The following is a 19,269-nucleotide window of genomic DNA, read 5'->3' as shown; positions in this document are numbered from 1 at the left end:
GACATGAGACATCAGCAGTGCTGGGATGGGGGGGAAGGAAGTAATCCTAGAACTGTGGGATTCTCCCAGACCCACGGGGCCATTGTCACCATCCCTGCTCTCCTGTGAGCCATGAAGCAGCCCATTCCCATCCATCCCAGTGGCACCAGTACCCCCCCAGCAGCAGGGAGCTCCCAGTGCCACTGTTCCGCAGGAGGGCAGCACCCAAGGGCTCACCCAGGACCCTCCCCAAACTCCCACCCAGCATCCCCCCACCCCTCCAACTGCACACAGATCTAAGGAAGCTTTTTCTTTTATTTCCCAGTTCCCCAGCCCCTTTTGGCACGCAGAGGGGGGGCTCCAGCGGCAGTGACAATCGACACACTGGGGGTTTTGCTCCAGGATGAGCAGCCCCCCCCCCCCACCTCCCCTTCCCACCTGGAGCCCCCCTGGGTGGGAGCAGCGAGGGCAGGGTGGGGGTGGGCTTGGCACAGTGCCCCCGGGGGAGGGGGCTACATGACCTCGTAGCCACTGCGGATGCCCTTCATCAGGCAGCAGGTGAAGATGATGCCCAGGATCTGGAGAAGAAGAGTGTGTGGGAATCACACCCCCCCCCCCAACCCCCTCCCCAGTCCCCCTTTATGCAGATGGAGGGGTTCAGCTCTGCTCCATACCTCAAAGAAGGCAATACCCAATGCAACAGCAGCCACGATGAGGATGTTCTTCTTCATCCACGCTTCAATGCCCTTTTGGCAGCCCTGGATGGAGGGGAAAAGGAGAAAGGGAAGGGGGGGGGTGGTGTTCAGCACCACGCAGCGTTGGGGGCTGAGCATGGGGGTCCTCAGAATGGGGTTGGGGGTCTCACCTCTACATAGATGGTGCTGGTGGTGGGGTTCACATTGCAGTTGGTGGTGTTGACACGGCAGCAGGAGCGTGGCACAGTGTTATTAACCCGGAACCTCTCGAGGGTGGCCCAGTCCGTGTAGTTGTTGGAACCACAGCAGTGGAACTGCGACGAGAACGTGTCAATTAAGCCATGGGGAGGGGGAGAGAGGAGGGGGGGGGGAGAAAGCTTCAGTCCTCAGCCCAGTGCTGCTTACATCCTCCTGCAGTTTGTCCACTGCCTCTGTCAGTGGCACATCCTCGCCGTATTTGCGCATGGTGTCCCACAGCCCCTCCTCCAGCACTGAACGGACCTGGGGGGGGATGTGGGGGGTCAGACACACCAAAGGGAGGGGTCAGAACGCAGCCACGGAGAGGGCACAGCACCCACACACCACGTGCTCCCTCCCCACCTTATCCTTGAAGACGTAACCAGCGATGGCAGCGGCGATCTCCACCAGGAAGATGATGCTGAGCAGAACAGCAAACTGCAGAGATGAATGCATGGTGAAGGGGGTGGAAGGGGGGGGGGTCAGAACCACCTCCCAGCACCCCCAAACCCCTCCCATCCCCAACTCCCCCCCAACACTCACCGTGGTGACCATGCAGTAGCTCTCCTTCCAGGCCCCGCAGCAGCCAAAGAAGGAAACGAAGAAGATGATGATGCCCACCACCATGATGGCCACGGGGCTGCTGGCTGCTGAGTTGCTGCCTGCCACCAGAGCCTGGTTGAGGGCCAGGTGAGCATAGATGCCAATGGCCACCAGGGCCACGCCGCACACCTGGGGACAGAACACAGCTGGAGGGGGGGGCACAGGTCCCTCAGAGCCACTGATGAGATCCAGCACCACTGTGTGAGCCCAAAGCTGGGAGCTCTAAACTGGGAGTGGCGGATCCATGGCAGGGGGTGGGGGGGGATTTCCCAGCACTGGAGAGCAGGCACACATCCCGGGGATCCCCCAGAGCCACTGATAGGGTTTGGTATCACCTAGGGTCATTCTGGGGTGAACTGTGCACCAAGATGGGTCTGCCATCCTATGGGGGTGGTTATGTGGTTGGGGTGGGAGGGGTTCACATCTTGGGGGGGGGGGGGGTGGTATAACTCCCCCAGAGCCATTGATGGGGTACATTGGACACAGGATCATCCTTTTGCAGAGGATGGTGCCACAGGGTGAAACTCCCATCCTGGGGGGGGGGGGTGGCTCCGTGGTGGGAGATCTCAGTTCACAACTCAGGACCCCCCCCCCCTCCCACCCCAAGTCATTGATGGGGGTCCAGTGCCACTAAGGGTTATCACTTTGCTGGTGATGGAACCAGCTCAAAGCAGGATCCCATCCAAAGGGGGGGGGGGGAGGGTGTCTGCATTTGGGGGGGCATAAGGCCTGAGGGCGCTGGTGGGGGGTGGGGGGGTCTGGAGGCACGGGATCCCCATTTCCAGGCACAGCAGAGGTCTTAGTGTGTGTGTGTATGTGGAGGGGGGGTGGTGGTGAGCCCCCCCCACCTTTGTGTTTGCTCGCTGGGTGTGGGCAAACAGCGTGGCACAGCGCCCGCTGCACAAACAGCACGAGTGGCTTTGGGGGGGGGGGGGGGGTGGGAAGGAAATGGTGCCGGACCACCTCACTCATCCAACAACTTCCCCTCATTCCTCCCCCCTCCCGCCCCCCCCCCCCCCCCGTCCCAAAAGTGACTCAGCTCGGGTGGGACCGGGACAGGGCAGCTCAGCCCGGCCGCCCCCCCATCCATCCACCCCCGTACTGAGGGGGGGGGGACGGGGGACAGACTGACGGACACGACGACACAACGAGGTGTCTCCCCCCCCCGCCCTCACACAGCCGTTGCCTCTTTCCTCACCCCGACTTCCCTATAACAGCGCTCTGCCCCCCCGAACCCCACGCGTGGTCTCCCCCCCACCCCCCCCCGCCCCAAACCCAAAACTCGGCCCTATTAACCCCAGAACCGATGGACGGCCCCGCCCTTCCCCCCCCCCCCAACCCGGGATCTCCATCGGGGGCGTTAAGGGACGGGAGGGGTCCCGAGAAAAGGAAAGTTGAGGTGAGGAGGGGAGGGGAGGGGGGGGTCCCGTCGGGTAAAAGCGCAATGCCCCCCCCAGCCCCCGGCCCCGCACTCACCCAGAAGATAAAGTTAAAGATGAACACCAAAAACTTCACGCACTTCATTCCGCCCTCCACCGCCATGGCGAATCCTGCGGGAAGCGCCGATCCCTTTTACGGCACCGAACCGAACCGCCGTCCCGTCCAGACCGCAGCTCCGGTACCGCGACCCCCCCCCCCCACCCTCCCACCCACCACGGAACCCCCCCAACACCCACCGCGCTCCGCTCCCGTTCTCCCACCCCCGCCGCTCCGCTACCAGAACCAGAACCGGTACCGCTTCCCCCTCCCCCGCCCCCAGGACCTCTCCCGGTACCGCAGCCCCGCACTCCGGTTCCGATCCCGCTCCCGGTGCCGCTCCCCCGCCCCGGGCACTCACCGGCGCCGCCGTTCCTCCTTGTGCTCTCCGGTCATGTGACGGAGGCCCGGCGGCCAGTCAACAGGAAACCCCGGTCCCGCCCGGTCCCGCCCCGCCCCGCCCCGCCCCGGTTCCGCCCACCCCCCCCATCCTCCCCCCTTTCGCCCCATCGGCGCTCCGCGGGATGGACAGAGACGGGGGCGACGCGGAGCCTTTAATGATGCGGAGCGGCACGCAGCCCCGGTGCCTCCATGTCCCCTCTGCCCCACCGGCACCGCGGTGGCACCGCTCCGTGTCCCTCTGTCCCCCCACTGGGTGCCACTTTAAGTGTCCCCGCCCCCCATGTCCCACACCCTGGGACGTGTCACCTCCCCATGTGACACCTTTGTGTCCCCCCCATCCCATGCTGGGCACCCCAGGGTCCCCAAACGCCCCATGCCCCTGAGTGGCACTCTGGGCACCAGCTGTCACTGTTCCATGCCCCTTGGGTCCCTTGCCGTGGGGTCCCAGCTGACCCACACCCCCCTGCCCCACTTTAAGGGACCCCACCACCCCACATCCCGCACCCTGGGATCCTGCCACCCACATATCACCTCCCCATGTGGCATCTTTGTGTCCCCCCGTCCCATGCTGAGCACCCCAGTGTTTCCAAACACCCCATGCCTCATACCCTGGCATCCTGGGCACCAGCTGTCACTGTCCCATGCCCCTTGGGTCCCTTGCCATGGGGTCCCAGCTGCCCCACACCCCTCTGTCTCACTTTAAGGGTTCCCACCACTCCATGTCCCGCACCCTGGGGTCCTGCCACCCACGTGTCAGCACCCCGTGTGACACCTTTGTGTCCCCCCATCCTATGCTGGGTACCCCAGGGTCTCCAAACACCCCATATCCCACACCCTTGTGTCCTGCCACCCAGCTGTCACTGTCCCATGCCCCTTGGGTCCCTTGCCATGCGGTCCCAGCTGCCTCACACCCCCCTGCCCCACTTTAAGGGGCCCCACCACCCCACATCCCGCACCCTGGGGTCCTGCCATTCAGGTGTCACCTCCCTGTGCCCCTTTGTTCCTAATAGCCCACATCCACTGTCTCATCACCCACATCCCTGCCCCACACCCTGCCCCCCAACCCCAACCCCTCCCCACTCAAAGCCCCGGCACGGCTGCCAGCGCCTCCAGCACCGCCTCCAAGTGCTGGGGGTGCACATAGGCCACCAGCCCCCCCAGGTTGGCCCAACGCTCAGCCCCCACTGCCCCCTCAGCCGGGCGGTTGTAGGTCAGCTGGGGGGGCGTCCTCGTGTCCCCCTCCCTCTGTGCCCTTAGGGCATCCCTCAGGGCCACCACACCCCCCCCTAGAGCACACAGGATGGCGTGGGGGGCACAGGCATCCCATGCAAAGGTGCTCCCCCCGGAGAGGACGTAGGCATCCGCATGTCCCAGGATGACACACAGCATCTTGTAACCGGCACCGGCAGCGAAATGGAGGTGACCCCCACTGAGTGAGGCCAGAGCATCACGCACCCCCTGCGCCTCTGCCCGGCTCAGCACCACACGAGGAGGGGGTTGTGGTGGTGGTGGGGGGCTCAGAGAGGAGAGGTGGGTGCCCCGGTAGGCGATACCCCAATGGTAGCGGCCCTGCCACCTGTGGGGTGAGGATACACCGATGGCCACTGCGGCTCTGCCAGGATGGGGTCACCGAGGGGGGACCCCTCACGATGTCCCCACCGTGGCCACGGCGAGGTTTGAGAGTCCCCCCCCCACGTACCCACGTGTCTGGGGGTGGCGGCGGTGGAAAGGCTCGTTGATGACACCCAGCACGGGGCGACCACTGCTGCGTTCATAGGCACCGATGAGCACCAGCGCCGAGCAGAGCCCCGACGGCGCGATGCCATCCTGGGGGACAACATCCTCACGCCCCACGATGTACTCATTGGTGGAATCTGCACACACACCGCCGTCACCATCACCGCACAGCCGCGGTGTGCAGAGGGGATCCCAGCCCAACTCGGTGCCCCCTCACCGATGGGATCGATCCAGACGGCCACATCCCCGGGGGCGATGCTGACGGTGATGCCATCCAGCGCCGCGTCCCCGACTGCCACCTCCCGGTGTGCCGCGGCCGCCAGCAGCTCCGCCGCTTCCCGTTCGGGGTGCAGCACGGAGCCCAGCAGCGCTGCCGTTTCACCCACCGTGCCGCACACCCGCACCGCCACCGTGTCCCCTGAACGGCACCGCGCTGTCACCGCCATCCCCGAGGTTGGATGGGGGGGGGGTTGAGCTCCGTGCCCACCCCCCCGGCCTCACTCACCGTTGGCGTTGGTGAACTCGTTGGACTCTTCGCCGCCGATGTGGCCACGCAGCTCAGGGAACTGCAGGGACGGCAGCACTCAAATTCGGGGAAAACGTCCCCAAATTCGGGGACAGCTCTTAGCGCGCAGACCCCCACATTTCGGCCCCCTTCCCTCCCAGCCAACCCTCACCTTGGCACCCAGGTCGTGCCGGATGACCTCCTGGATGAGGACATCTGCCAGAGTCTTGAAGTCGTGGGAGAAGCGCTGGTTCCGATCCGCTCCGGTTTTCTCGGCCACCAGCAGTCGGAAGAGCGGATCCGCATCCCGGCACAGCCGTGCGATCTCAGCTGCCTTCTCCGAGGCGCTCAGAACGGCCTTCAGCAGCGCGGCCATGGCTGGAGACACTGCTCAGTATCGCCCCACGAGACCCCGGCCCCTCATTGCAGGGTGTGTGGGGGCGAGGGCTGCCTGGGCTGGGGGGGGGGGGGGAGGGTGGCAAGCAGCAGGGACGGCCCAGATGTTGGGATACAGATTGCCCAGATGTGGGAACGGAGATGGCCCAGATATGGGAACAGAGATGGCCCAGATGTGGGGATGGGGATGGCATAGGTATGGGGATAGGAATGGTCCAGGTGTGGGGATGGGGACAGTTCAGATGTGGGGACAGGGATGGCACAGGTATGGGGATAGGAAAGGTCCAGGCGTGGGGAAAGGAACAGCCCAGATGTGGGGACAGAAATGGTCTAGTGTGGGTACAGAGACAGCACAGATTTGGGGACAGGGATTACCCAGATGTGGGGATTGGGATGGCACAGGTATGGGGATAGGAATGGCCCAGATGTGGGGATTGGGATGGTCCAGATGTGGGAACAGAGACAGCACAGACACTGGGACAGGGATGGCCTAGGTATGGGGATGGGGTCTGTTCAGATGTGGGGACAGGGATGGCCAAAATGTGAGGAGAGGGATGGCCCAGATGTGGGGACAGAGATGGGGTCAGGGATGGGGCTGGAGATGCAAATGGGGATGTGAATGAGAATATGGCTATGAATGGGAAGAGGGATGGGGCTGGGGACAAGGAAAGGGACATGAATGGGGACGTGGTCATGGACAGGGACAAGAATGTAGGTAGGGACAGGATGTGGATAGGGGGAAGGGACACGAGGGGGGGTGTAGCTTTAGATAACAGGGAGGTGGACAAGGATGCGAATGAGGCCGTGGCCACGGACAGGGATGAGGACACGCGTGGGGACAGTGCTGGGGATGGGGACACAAGTGGGGCCGCGGTGATGGACGAGGACAGTGCTGGGGACGTGGACAGGAACGCGAGCAGGGACGGGAATGGGGACGTGGCCGTGGACGTGGCTGGGGAGGTGGCCGGGGGCTTTTCCCCTCCCACCACATCCACGCTGCCCTACGGCCGCGGGCTGAGCTCAGCCCCCCCTCATCCGGCACAGCGAACCCCAGGATCCCCGCTGGGGGGGGGGGACGACACCCCCCGACCCCCTCAGACCCCTCAGCCACCTCCCCCTCCCCCACCAACCCCGGAGCCTCCCCTGTGGGGGTCACCACCCTCCCCCCCTCCAGGCCCCACGAGCGCCGTCCCACCGCCGTTACCCCGGGCCCGGGGCCGCTCACACCTTCTCGGGGGGGGGCTCCGCTCGGCGGCGCCGCGGGGCGGGGCGGAGCCACCGGGATACGTCACGGCGGAGCTTTAACCCCCGCCTCCCCGCGCCGCTCCCGGAGCCGGAGGGGTCCGCTGCCTCCCACCCCCTTCCCTCCTTCCTCGCCCCCCCCCGGTGCTTTACCTCCCGGCTGCTCTTCCGCTCCTACCGGACGGTGGCGTCACGCGTGACGTCACCACCGCGGGGAAAACCCCGGGTTCGTCTACCCGGTTCGGTAATAACGGAATTCCCCGGGACGCCCCCCGGAAAGCCGCGGTTTCCCCCCGGAGCCGCGCGGTGGCACTCTGCGCTCAGATCTGAGAATCGCTCCGGTATTACCGGCGCCGATGTAAACGCGATCGCTTCGGAGCGACTCCGCCGCGCCCTCTGCTGGGGTCCGCCCGCACCGTTCTGGGACCTCTCCCGGGGCCGGGACCGAACCCCGGTGCGGTGCAGCGCGGGGGCAGCGCGGGGGGGGGGGGAACGGATCTCCCACCCCGTTCCCTCTCCATGGTTCTGATGGGGGCGGCACCGGCACCGGACCCCCCCCACTCCCCCCCCCAGCCGAGGGGTCCCGCTGCCACCGGGTGGGGAGAAACCGACCGGGAACGGCCGCCCCGCACCGTCGGTGTCCTCTCGAGGTGGGACGCGGCACCGGGAGTGGGACCCCGGGGGGGGGGGGGGGGGCTGAGGACACAGAGCGGGCGGGGCTGCCCCGGGGGGGTGCTTCCAACTCCCGCACGTGGGTACGGCGGGGCCGGGCGGGGCGGCACCGTGAGCGGTGCGGGCGGTGTGCGGGGCCGTGCCCGGTGCGCGGAGGGCCGGCGGCGGCGGCTCGCTGGTGCCAAGCCCCTGCCAGAACCTCTTTTGTGCGCCCGCAGCCAATCAAGGCCGCTGACGACACACTTCACTTGGGATATAAAACCCCGGGGCCGCCGCCGACGCTTTTTCCCCCCCCCCCCCCATCCCCGGCCCCTCTCCGCCCGCCCCGCTCCGCGCCCCGCAGCCTCCACCGCCGCTCCCCGCTCCGTTCCCCGCGCGTCGCCGGGGTGGGGGCCGGCGGGGGAAGGCCCCCGGGATGGCCCCGGTGCTGCTGTGGCTGTTGGCTTTGGTGGCGGGGGGCCCGGCGGGAGCTCAACCCCCCCTCCCCGCCGCTTCGGAGCCCGCGTGCCCCGTGTGCGTGTGGCGGAGGCACAGCAAAGAGCTGCGGCTGGAGAGCATCAAGTCGCAGATCCTCAGCAAGCTGCGGCTGAAGGAAGCGCCCAACATCACCCGCGAGGTGGTGAAGCAGCTGCTGCCCAAAGCGCCGCCGCTGCAGCAGATCCTCGACCTGCACGACTTCCAGGGGGACTCGCTGCAGCACGACGAGTACCTGGAGGAGGACGAGTACCACGCCACCACCGAGACCGTCATCAGCATGGCCCAGGAAAGTCAGTGCCGCCTTTGTTCCGGACGCAAAGTTCGCCCTCTCCCTCCCCCGAGCCCTTCCCGGTCCCCGGGTCCGGTGGCCGCGGTCGCAACTTTCCCTTCTCGGAGCTCCCCCGGTCCCCCTCGCCCTCCCCCGGTTCCTCCCGGTGCTCCCCCCCTTTTTCCCCCATCCCCCTCGACCTCCCGTTCCTCCTTGTTTCCCTTCGGTTCCCGCACTCCCGGTCCCCCGCGGTCGCGCACGGTGCCTCGCGGGGCAGCCCTAAACGGAGCTTCGGGTATCGACCCACAGCCCCCGGCCCACCGGGACCGGCACTGGGACTGGGACTGGGACCAGGCAGCTTTGCGCTAAGCCCGGAGGGGACGCAGTGCTCTGCACCGTGGGGAGATCTGGGGACGGGGGATGTGGGGACTCGGAGACATCATAGGGACGTGGGGACCCGGAAGCATCGGGATCCGGGGACACGGGGATACAGGTATATGGGGACGGGACAGTGCAGCCTGCAGCTGGTTCACGGCACCAGCACTGGGCACCGGGATCAGGGGCTGGGAACAGCCATAGGGCACTGGGACTCTGCACTGAGCGCTGGTGCTGAGAGTGAGTTCTGGGTGCTGGGAATGGACGCTGGATTCTATGAGCTGGTGCTGGGTTCTGGACTGGGCACTGGGAACAGCTGTAGGGCGCTGGGAGCAGGCACTGTGTGCTGGGACCCTACAGTGACACCAGTGTGTCGTGAGATTGGGCACCGCGTGCCGGCAGCAGCTCCCCGGACCCAACACTGAGACCAGCACTTGGTTCTGGGAACCAGAACTGGGACCCAGCAGTGGCTACTGGGAGCTGTCACAGGGCTCTGGGAACGGGCACTGGGTTCTGGGACCTGGCTGTGTTCTGGGACTGGGCACTGAGTGCTGGCAGCACGTCCTAGGACCCAGCAGTGGCATCAGCACTGGGTACTGGGACAGTAATGGGACATGGGATGTGGCACTGGGACCCAACACTTGGCACTGGGACCCAACACTTGGCACTGGGCCGTGGCGCTGGGCACCAGTGCGTTGTACTGAGACCAGGGCTGGTGCAGGGACTGTCCTCAGGGCATTGAGGACAGGATGATGTGGTCCCTCCCTGGGGACACCCCCTGTGCCCGCTGTCCCCATTGCCAGCAGTGACACGGTGACATCCCAGCCCGCAGGTCCTGCAGGGCTCTGGGTGCCAGCAGCATCCTTCTTGCCTCAATATGTGACAGCAGGGTGACAGCAGGGCGTGCTGATGGCACTGAGGGGTCCCCACAGTGCCCTGGGGACAGGACGGGGTGCAGGGGGGGGCTCTGCTTCTCCGTGACATTGCTCCATCCGTCCGTATGTCCCCGTGTCCGTGTGTCCACCCACGAGGCTGCAGGTTGAATGGGACGCATCGAGAGGGGCTCTCGTCCCCTCTCCACCTGCTGATACCACCTGGGACCCCCAGACCCCCCCACCCCCCACCCCCCCACCCATCCCGGGGTTGGGGTGTGAAGGCCGAGCGGAAGGGCTGGAAGTGTGAGGCGCTCCCCCTCCTTCCCTCCCCCTCCCTGACGAATTTCCTTCCCGGGCATTAATAGACTTCGGGCGGCTTTGAAATTTTATTACCCATAAAATTGACGACACGCTGAGGTTTTCCTCCCTGCGCCGCCTTCACGCTCATTGCTTCCCCCCCCCCAGCAGCCCCCCCCTCTCCTTCCTCCCCATTCCCACCTCGGGGGCCCCCAAAATAAGTGCTAGAGCCCTGAGCCCCCCTCGTCCTGCCATGCAGAGGGGTCCCATCCCACAGCCGGATGCGCCGCAGGGGCTGCCCTGCTCTGCCTGCTGCCCCCCCCTCCCTCCCCCCATTCCCACCCCCCCAGGCCTTCAGTGCTGCTCTGTTATTATTATGATTTTTTTTTTTTTTCCTCTCCCTATGGCAATTGTGTGGGTTTTTATGGTTCCTGAACAGAAGGAGGGAAAAGGGCTTTATAGGCGGCAGAGCCATAAAGCTCTCGGGTTCCCCTCACTGCCCCCCCCGTGTTTAATCCAAAGCCTCCACACCCCTCACCCCCCCCCCCCCATTTTTTTTTTTTTTTTTTAACCCGGGAAGGTTAATTGGGTCCTAAAACCATTTATGGGCTACCCCTGACCCCCGCGACCTTTGGGGTGGAGGTGGTTTAATGAGGGGTGAGGGGGAGCAGGGGGGAGCACAGGGGGGGCTCGGTGGAGGACGTGGTGGGGGATGGAGGGGGGGGGGGTTCCGTGGCACCGCTGCTGCGCTCAAGGTCAGTGGGGAGCGTGGGATGTGGGATGGGGACATGGAGGCCACGGGGTGCCCTGCAGCAGGCAAAGGGTTAATGGGACAAACAGGGGAGCCCCGAATCCAACCGGGTTCCTCCACTATGGGAACAAAGCGGAGATTGGGGGGGGTTGAGGATGGAGGTGGGGGGGCTCGGAGCCGCCCCCCTCCTGGCACATACTCAGCTGTGACCGATGTCCCGGTAACCTTTATCCCCCGTTGCCACAGCGACGGGCCGAGCATCCTGGCACCGCCGAGCCCCGTGCCAGGAGCAGCGCCGCGTGGCAGAGCCGGCACCGCGCCCCATACGGGCTCCGTGGGTTCCGGCGGTGCCCCTCACCTGGAAACCCTACACAAACAACTCCATCCTCCGCGGCAACCCCATAAATCCATCGGGGCAACAGCGAGGGGACGCTGAGCACCGTTGGGGCGGTGCGTTTTGGGGAGGGGGGGGACAACGTGGCACAGCGTGGGGACGGCGTGGCAAAGGAAGGGCGAGGGGTTGATTGGGGGGGGGGGAGGGTAAGAGCTCGGGGTCGGTCCCAGCGGAGCGTGGGTTTAATAGGGGGCTTGTGCACAGCAAATTGCTGGGAGGGGTCTGGGCAGCCCCCTCCAGCCGCTGTCACTTTGGTTTATGTGTGGCTCGGCGGAGGGTGTGGGGGGGGGAGCACACAGGCCACATGGTGGATGGATGGATGGATGGACGGACGGATGGATGGATGGATGGATGGCATTCCCGGGGCTGCGGCCGGTGTCGTGACCCCGATGTGTTCGGGGAGGGCCCCGTGTGCAGCAAATGGCCCCGTGCTGCAGCTGGGTGCTATTAAACCTGACCGGTGCGTGGCAGGAGGAGGGGGGGCTCGCGGGGATGAGGGGGAGTTATAGAGGGGGGGGGGGGACATTCCCAGCTCAATTTGACACAGATGTGTGTGAGAGCTGGGAGGGCTGCACAGGACCAGGTGCTGCCGTAGGGCTGGGGGAGGGTGGGTGCATCTTTGGGGTGTAGAGGATCGGTGGGTACCCTTGGATGGGGGTACCCATGGGTGGGGGTCCCCAGGGCAGCCTCCCCACTGCATCACCCCAGGATGAAGTGGCCTCACCCACAGCTCCAGGGTGTCAGCACTGCATTCAGGGGGAGCTCAGCACTGTGCACCCTTCCTGGTGTTCTGCTGTGAGCTGTCCGTGGGAGGGGGCACACAGTGGGGCAGGGGGCTGCTGAGGGTCTCCATGCAGGGAATGCGTTTGGCCAGGGATGATGCAGGTCTCCACCCCCGGGGTTGCTCCCTGTTTCTGGTTGAAGATGCTGCAGGTCTCCATGCAGGGGATGCTGTGGGTCTCCAGTTGAGGATGCTGTGGGTCTCTGTCTGGGAAATGCCTCTGGTTGGGAACGCTGTGGGTCCCCATCCAAGGGATGCTGTGGGTCCCCGGCTGCAGGCGGTGGGAGGGTGAGGGCTGCCCCATCCCAACCACGGGCTCTGCAGGTGCTCTGGACCCGCTCCCCCATCCCTGCAGCCCTGCAGGGGATCATGAATCCGCGGTGACACGGGGTCAGGGGGCAGCACCCGGACCTTATTGTGGACGGAGGGGCGATGACCCCCGGGGTGGCCTCTGCCCCGACCTTCACCTCCTAACGATCGAGGAGGAGCGTTGTGCAAGAGATGGGGGGCACGGGTGTTCCTGGTGGGGTGCAGCTCCTATAACTCATCCTTCCTTCCGCAGCCGATCCCGTGGTGCAGATCGAGGGCAACCCCCACTGCTGCTTCTTCAACTTCAGCCCCAAGATCATGTTCACCAAAGTGGTGAAGGCTCAGCTGTGGGTGTACCTGCGCCCGGTGCAGCACACCTCCACCGTCTACCTGCAAATCCTCCGCCTCAAGCCGGTGACGGAGGAAGGCAGCCGTCACATCCGCATCCGCTCGCTCAAAATCGACCTCAACTCCCGCATCGGGCACTGGCAGAGCATCGACTTCAAGCACGTGTTGCAGAACTGGTTCAAGCAACCTCAGAACAATTGGGGCATCGAGATCAACGCCTTCGACCCAAATGGCAACGACCTGGCGGTCACTTCGTTGGGACCCGGAGCTGAAGGGCTGGTGGGTGCCTGGGGGGGGTAGGGAAGGGGAGTGTAGGTGGGAAGGGCAGCTCTATGGGGATGGAGATGGGGATGAGGATAGCACTGTGGGACTGGTGGTAGAGTGACAGAGGTGATGGGAGCTCCGTAGGGCTGGTTCTGAATCCAGATGATTGATCCTGGATCCATGGGGATGGTTCTGGATCTGTGGGGGTAGCTCTGGATCCACAAGGAGTTGGTTCTGGCTCCATGGGGATGGCTCTGGATCCACAGGATAGGTCCTGGATCCGTGGGGATGGTTCTGGTTCCATGGGGATGGTTCTGCATCCATGGAGAGAAGGTTCTGGCTTCATGGGGATGGCTCTGGATCCATAAGATTGGTCCTGGCTCCATGGGAATGGTTCTGGATCCATAGAGAGATGGTTCTGGCTCCATGGGGATGGTTCTGAATCCATGGATGACAGCTCCTTGGAAAAGCTTAGCCCATTACTGCAGCCATGTGAGGGGTCTCTATGGGACCGGTGATGATCTCACGGGGTTGGTCCTGGCACATGGGGACAGCGACAGTAGCACAGGGACAAGTACAGCACCGTGGGGTTCAGTGGGATCCAGGCAACAGGAGCAGTGGGGTCCAGAGCCATGGGGCCATGGGGGGCCATGGAGGGCAATGGAGGGCCACAGGGGGCTGTGGGGGGCCATGGAGGGCCATGGAGGATTATAGAGGGCCATGCGGGGCCTTGGAAGGCCATGGAGGGCCATGAGAGTCCATGGGGGGGCATGGAGTGCCATGAGGGGCCATGGAAAGACATCGGGAGCCATGGGGGGCCATGGAGATCCATGGGGGGCCATGCGGGGCTATGGGAGGCCATGGAAGGCCATGGGGAGCCATAGAGAGCCATAGAGGTCCATAAAGGGCCGTGGGGGGCCCTGAGGGGCCATGGAGAGCCATGGAGAGCTATGGGAGGCCATGAAGGGCTGTGGGGGGCCATGCGGGATCATAGAGGGCTGTGGGGGGCCATAGAAGGCCATGGAGGATCATGGGGAGCCATGGAGATCCATGGAAGGCCATAGGGGGCTGTGGGGGGCTATGGAGGGCCATGAGGGGCCATGAGGGGCCATGCAAGGCCATGCAAGGCCATGGGAAACCATAGGGAGCCATGGAGGTCTATGGAGAGCCATAGTGGGCTGTGGGGGTCAATTGAGGGCCATGGGGGGCTGTGGGGTGCCATGAGGGACCATGGGGGGCCATTGGAAGCCATGGGGAGCCATGGAGGTCCATGGAGAGCCATGGGGGGCCGTGGGGGGCCATTGAGGGCCATGGATATCCATGGAGGGCCATGGGGGGCTGTGGTGGGCCATGAGGAGCCATGGGGGGCCATGGAAGGCCATTGGAAGCCATAGAGAGCCTTGGAGGTCCATGGGGAGCCATAGGGGGCTGTGGGGAGCCATGGAGGTCCATGGGGGACTGTGGGGTGCCATGAGGGACCATGGGGGGCCATTGGAAGCCATAGGGAGCCATGTAGGTCCATGGAGAGCCACAGGGGGCCATGGAGGTCCATGGAGGGCTGTGGGGTGCCATGGGGGGCCATGGGGGGCCATTGGAAGCCATAGAGAGCCATGGAGATGCATGGAGAGCCATAGGGGGCCGTGGGGGGCCATGGAGGTCCATGGGGGACTGTGGGGTGCCATGAGGGGCCATGGGGGGCCATTGGAAGCCATGGGGAGCCATGGAGGTCCATGGAGAGCCATGGGGGGCCATGGAGGTCCATGGGGGGCTGTGGGGTGCCATGGGGGGCCATGGGGGGCCATTGGAAGCCATTGGAAGCCATGGGGAACCATGGAGGTCATGGAGGGCCATGGGGGGCCATGGGGGGCCGTGGGTCCACGGGTACATTGCTGACGCTGCTCTCCCCCCTTCCAGCACCCCTTCATGGAGCTGCGGGTGCTGGAGAACAACAAACGCTCGCGGAGGAACCTGGGCTTGGACTGCGACGAGCATTCCACCGAGTCTCGCTGCTGCCGCTACCCGCTGACCGTCGACTTCGAGGCATTCGGATGGGACTGGATCATCGCCCCCAAGAGGTACAAAGCCAACTACTGCTCGGGGCAGTGCGAGTATATGTTCATGCAGAAATACCCACACACCCATTTGGTGCAGCAAGCAAACCCACGCGGCTCGGCCGGGCCGTGCTGCACACCCACCAAGATGTCCCCCATCAATATGCTCTACTTCAATGATAAGCAGCAGATTATCTATGGCAAGATCCCGGGCATGGTGGTGGATCGCTGCGGCTGCTCGTAGAGCTGCACCCCGCCTGAAGGACGGATTCCTCTTCTGCTTTTTTTTTTTTCTTCTTTTTTTGGTCTTTTTTTTTTTTTTCCTTATTTTTTGGATTTTTTTTTTTTTTTTAAACGGATTTTTTTTTTTTTTTTTTTGGGGGGAAAGAGAGAAAAAAAAAAAAGATTACAAAGAACGAGCGTCGAAATAATTCCGATGAATGTTGGGGAAGGAGAGCGCGAGAATCTCACACACACACACACAGACAGACACACACACACAGACACACACACACACACAAAGACAAAAAAAAGGAAAACAACAACCAACCAAACACACACACACACAAAAACCCACAAAAAAAAAAAAAAAAAAAAATCCCTGCACCGAAACCCCGCGCTTCGACATGCATTGTGCAATAAGCAGACGGACGGAGGAGGGAGCGGCGGCCAACCGGCACCAAACCGGCACCAAACCGGCACCGAATCGGCACCAAACCAGCACCGAACCGGCACCGAACCAACACCCAACCAACACCATGCAGCCCCCCCTGCACCGAACCCCCCTCCAACCACGGGGAAGGCAGTGGTGGTTTGGGACGGTGATGCTCAATGCCAACAGTGCCCATCCCGGAGCAAAGACTGCAGGATCCCATCCCCGGGACCACCCTGGATCCCCCCCCCCCCCCCCCAAACACCCCCCTCCCTCCCCCCACCCCGGGACCCCATGGGCGCAGGTGGGGCAGGTCTGGCCTGGAGGAACCCGGCTCCCTCTTTTAATTTATTTATTTATTACGGACCCTCTCGGCTGGCGCGTGCCCCCTCCCCGCAGCCTGCGTGTCCCCCCCTCCCCAAGGCTCTGTGTGTGTCCCCCCCCCACCCCAGAGCAGATTATTATAGGTGGGGTTATCCAGAGGCGGTGGTGGTCAGAGTGGGACGGACGGAGGCTCCGGCGGGGGAGAAATTCTGCTTATGTGGCACATCTGCCTCCCCCTCCCCCCCCCTTTCCCACCTCCCCCCCCCCCATCCCAATGTTTGGATTATTTTTTTGCATGAGAACGGGATCCGGCATTCTCCAGAGTTCATCTGCTCCGCCGTGATGCAACCAACCCCGGCGCCAGGCGGTCGCTGGCCCCACACAGCTCCCCCCCCACCCCCACCCCCCCAACCCCAATGCGCCCAATGCACCCTCAGAACCCCCCGGACAACCCCATGTCCCTGGACCCCCACGTCCCCCAGACTTGGGGGTTGCACACAGAAGACCCCGTCCCCAGTCCCTAGCACTTATCCGCAGCACTTAGGGACAGCGAGGACGGAGGGGGGGGATGCATGGGATATGTAGCACTTCTCCCCCCCTCCCCAAGCGCTCACCAGGACAAGATCCCTCCCAACCCCAGAGCCTCCCCCCCCCCAGCACTTAGGGCCCAGCAGCACGAGGGGGGGACGCGGCCTCGCAGCCCTTCTCCTGCTCTTCAGTGCCTTTTGGGGGCTGCTGCCGCCTCTGAGCCGGTGGGGAGGGCAGTGTCCTGCTTGGTGTGTGTGTGTGGGGGGGGCCGCGTGGGGCTCATCCCAGAGGTGCCACTCTCAGGAGTGTTGTGATGTCCCCGTTGCGGTGATCCCCATTGTGATGGTACCCATTGTGTTGCTCCCCATCCATCCAGAACACCTCTGGATGCTGCCATCCATCCACCCATCTGTCCATCCATCCATCCATCAATCCGTCCATCCCTTTGTCCACCCACCCACTCATCCCTCTTACCCATCCCTCCATCCATCCTTTTGCCCATCCCTCCACCCATTCATCTATCCCTCCATCCCTCCATCCATCCCTCCACCCATCCATCCCTCCATCCATCCATCCCCTTGTCCATCCATCCACCCATTCATCCACCCATTCATCCATCCCTCCATCCATCCCTCCATCCATCCCTCCATCCATCCATTCACCCATTCATCCATCTCTCTATTCATCCACCCATGCATCCACCCATCCATCCACCCATCCATCCATCCCCCCATCCCCCCATCCATCCATCCATCCATCCATCCATCCATCCACCCATCCATCCCTTCCTCCATCTCTCCATCCATCCATCCCTCCATTGATCCATTGATCCATCCATCCCTCCATTGATCCATTGATCCATCCATCCCTCCATTGATCCATTGATCCATCCATCCCTCCATTGATCCATCCATTGATCCATCCATCCCTCCATCCACCCACCCATCCATCCCTTTGTCCATCCCTCCACCCACCCATCCATCCGGGGATGCGTTGGGGCAGAGAACAGCAGCACCCAGTAGAAACACAAAGCCCAAATCCAATGGGGGAGCGCATTGGGATGGGCTCCGCGTGGCTCTGCACGGCCACATGGCCCCATCACCACGAGATGCGGTGACGCAGAGGGGTGGCCAAACCCTGTGCCATGGGTGGGGACGAGGACCCAAAACCCACCCCCATCCCGAGAAGAAGGGATGGGGACAGCGTTGGGCACCGGGAGCGGAGAGTTGTGACTGACACTGTGTACGTCCCCGTGTTCCGTCCGAGGCTATGTCTGTTTGTTCGTCGTTTTCATTCTGTTTTTTAATTGGGGACGGGGGGACGGTGGCTCAGGACCACGGGGAGGGATTGGGGGAGTGGAGGGAGGGAACGTGGGGGGGTGGGGGTCAGCATTGCGTGACCCGAAGGCCATCGGTTTGTGGTTGGTTTTGGGATGAGGGGGTTGGGGGGTGGTGTTTGTTTATTTTTTGTTGTTGTTGTTGTTTGTTTGTTTTTTTAATCCAATGGACCAAACACAGCACTTGAACATCGGAAAAAAAAAAAAAAAAAAGGAAAAAAAAAGGAAAAAAAAAAGAAAAATAAATTAAAAATAAATTTTAAAATATTTAAAAGAGGAAAGCGATATCCGAGTGTTCTGTGCTTTCTGCTCCCATCCCACCCCATCCCCACCCCACTCTACCCCACTCTACCCAACCCCATCCCACCCCATTCCATCCTGTTTCCATCCCATCCCCATCCCACCCCACTCTACCCCACCCCATCCCAACCCACCCCATCTCCATCCCATCTCCATCTCATCTCCATCTCCATCTCCATCTCCATCTCCATCTCCATCTCCATCTCCATCTCCATCTCCATCTCCATCTCCATCTCATCTCCATCTCCATCTCCATCCTCATCCCCACCCCCACCCCCACCCCATCTCCATCCCATCCCATCCTGCACTGAGGGTCCCAATCCCACACTTGGGGGTCACTGCTGCGGTAACACCTGCATCCCCAAAACCCAACCCATGGGCTCCCCACAGCCACAGCCCCATTCGCACTATGGAAGGGTGAAGAAATATCAGAGCAGGACTCCCCGTGCCACAGAGCTCAGGTCTCCATGGGGAACCATCCCATGGCTGTGCTCCTATGCGTCCCCATGTCACCAAGTGTCCGGGAATGAGGACAGCATGGACCCCCCCCCGGGTGGCACCACAGGGGTTTGGGGCACAGCACCCATTTGCTGTGTGGCTCATTACTACAGCCTCATTCATGGGGTTCTGATGAGGCGATGCTCCATCCCTGCTCTGGGAGAAGCACAGCAGAACAGAGCACAGAAGCTCTTTGGGATGGCAAAAGGAGAGACAGCCTCAGTTCTGTGCTGCACAAACCACGTTGGCTCCGTAACGCATCCATCCCCTGTGTGTATCCATGCCGTATCCTTTGCAACCACTTCTGTTCCACTTCCATCCTTCTTTTCTCCCTCTTTTTTTTTTTTTTTTCACTTTTTGTATGATACAACAAATTATATCGCCAAAGAAAGAAAAAAAAGGGGGGGGAAAGGAGGAAAAAAAGGGGGAAAAAAAAAACCCACCGATGGACGTTTTGCTTTGAGCTGCCATCCTGCCAGCTCCCATGCTGTGTCCCT

General features: G+C 63.0%; 3 protein-coding genes across 5 annotated transcripts; 1 reads left to right on the top strand and 2 right to left on the bottom strand.

Annotated features, from left to right (window-relative positions):
- Positions 1–276: 276 nt before the first annotated feature.
- On the bottom strand, positions 277–3,442 carry CD63 (CD63 molecule). Its single transcript, XM_031603222.2, has 8 exons — positions 3,352–3,442; positions 2,991–3,064; positions 1,455–1,643; positions 1,275–1,349; positions 1,080–1,175; positions 845–988; positions 654–737; positions 277–557 (listed from the first exon to the last, which is right to left on the bottom strand). The coding sequence occupies exons 2-8, from the start codon at positions 3,054–3,056 to the stop codon at positions 492–494; spliced, it is 720 nt and encodes a 239-aa protein (XP_031459082.2). The 5' UTR covers positions 3,057–3,064; positions 3,352–3,442; the 3' UTR covers positions 277–491.
- A 1,007-nt stretch (positions 3,443–4,449) lies between these two features.
- INPP1 (inositol polyphosphate-1-phosphatase) lies at positions 4,450–7,736 on the bottom strand. 3 transcript variants are annotated; one of them, XM_031603219.2, is made up of 6 exons: positions 7,426–7,736; positions 5,807–6,012; positions 5,635–5,695; positions 5,347–5,547; positions 5,092–5,266; positions 4,450–4,968 (listed from the first exon to the last, which is right to left on the bottom strand). In XM_031603219.2, exons 2-6 carry the CDS (start codon positions 6,008–6,010, stop codon positions 4,473–4,475), a joined length of 1,137 nt encoding a protein of 378 aa, XP_031459079.2. In that variant the 5' UTR covers positions 6,011–6,012; positions 7,426–7,736; the 3' UTR covers positions 4,450–4,472. The 3 variants fall into 3 exon arrangements, with proteins under 3 accessions (XP_031459079.2, XP_031459081.2, XP_031459080.2); XM_031603221.2 differs by lacking the exon at positions 7,426–7,736 and adding an exon at positions 7,258–7,400; XM_031603220.2 differs by lacking the exon at positions 7,426–7,736 and adding an exon at positions 7,235–7,394.
- A 517-nt stretch (positions 7,737–8,253) lies between these two features.
- On the top strand, positions 8,254–15,433 carry GDF11 (growth differentiation factor 11). The gene is made up of 3 exons (XM_090128477.1): positions 8,254–8,711; positions 12,725–13,098; positions 14,998–15,433. The coding sequence occupies exons 1-3, from the start codon at positions 8,360–8,362 to the stop codon at positions 15,376–15,378; spliced, it is 1,107 nt and encodes a 368-aa protein (XP_089984603.1). The 5' UTR covers positions 8,254–8,359; the 3' UTR covers positions 15,379–15,433.
- Positions 15,434–19,269: the final 3,836 nt, after the last annotated feature.

The sequence above is a fragment of the Phasianus colchicus genome, chromosome 33 (assembly GCF_987193195.1).
Source record: "Phasianus colchicus chromosome 33, bPhaCol1.hap1.1, whole genome shotgun sequence".
Lineage (NCBI taxonomy): Eukaryota > Metazoa > Chordata > Aves > Galliformes > Phasianidae > Phasianus > Phasianus colchicus.
Note: the sequence above shows the minus strand (reverse complement) of the source record. Positions and strands in the feature narration are given on the sequence as shown.

Excerpts from the sequence above, each read along its gene's own strand:
- GDF11 (XM_090128477.1), top strand. The coding sequence starts at position 8,360 with ATGGCCCCGGTGCTGCTGTGGCTGTTGGCTTTGGTGGCGGGGGGCCCG. Across the intron at positions 8,712-12,724 it reads CATCAGCATGGCCCAGGAAA|CCGATCCCGTGGTGCAGATC; the intron begins GTCAGTGCCGCC and ends TTCCTTCCGCAG. Across the intron at positions 13,099-14,997 it reads GACCCGGAGCTGAAGGGCTG|CACCCCTTCATGGAGCTGCG; the intron begins GTGGGTGCCTGG and ends CCCCCCTTCCAG.
- CD63 (XM_031603222.2), bottom strand. The coding sequence starts at position 3,056 with ATGGCGGTGGAGGGCGGAATGAAGTGCGTGAAGTTTTTGGTGTTCATC. Across the intron at positions 1,350-1,454 it reads GCTACTGCATGGTCACCACG|TTTGCTGTTCTGCTCAGCAT; the intron begins GTGAGTGTTGGG and ends TCATCTCTGCAG. Across the intron at positions 558-653 it reads TGGGTATTGCCTTCTTTGAG|ATCCTGGGCATCATCTTCAC; the intron begins GTATGGAGCAGA and ends CTTCTTCTCCAG.
- INPP1 (XM_031603219.2), bottom strand. The coding sequence starts at position 6,010 with ATGGCCGCGCTGCTGAAGGCCGTTCTGAGCGCCTCGGAGAAGGCAGCT. Across the intron at positions 5,548-5,634 it reads CGAGTTCACCAACGCCAACG|GGGACACGGTGGCGGTGCGG; the intron begins GTGAGTGAGGCC and ends GGTGCCGTTCAG. Across the intron at positions 5,267-5,346 it reads CGTCTGGATCGATCCCATCG|ATTCCACCAATGAGTACATC; the intron begins GTGAGGGGGCAC and ends GTGTGTGTGCAG.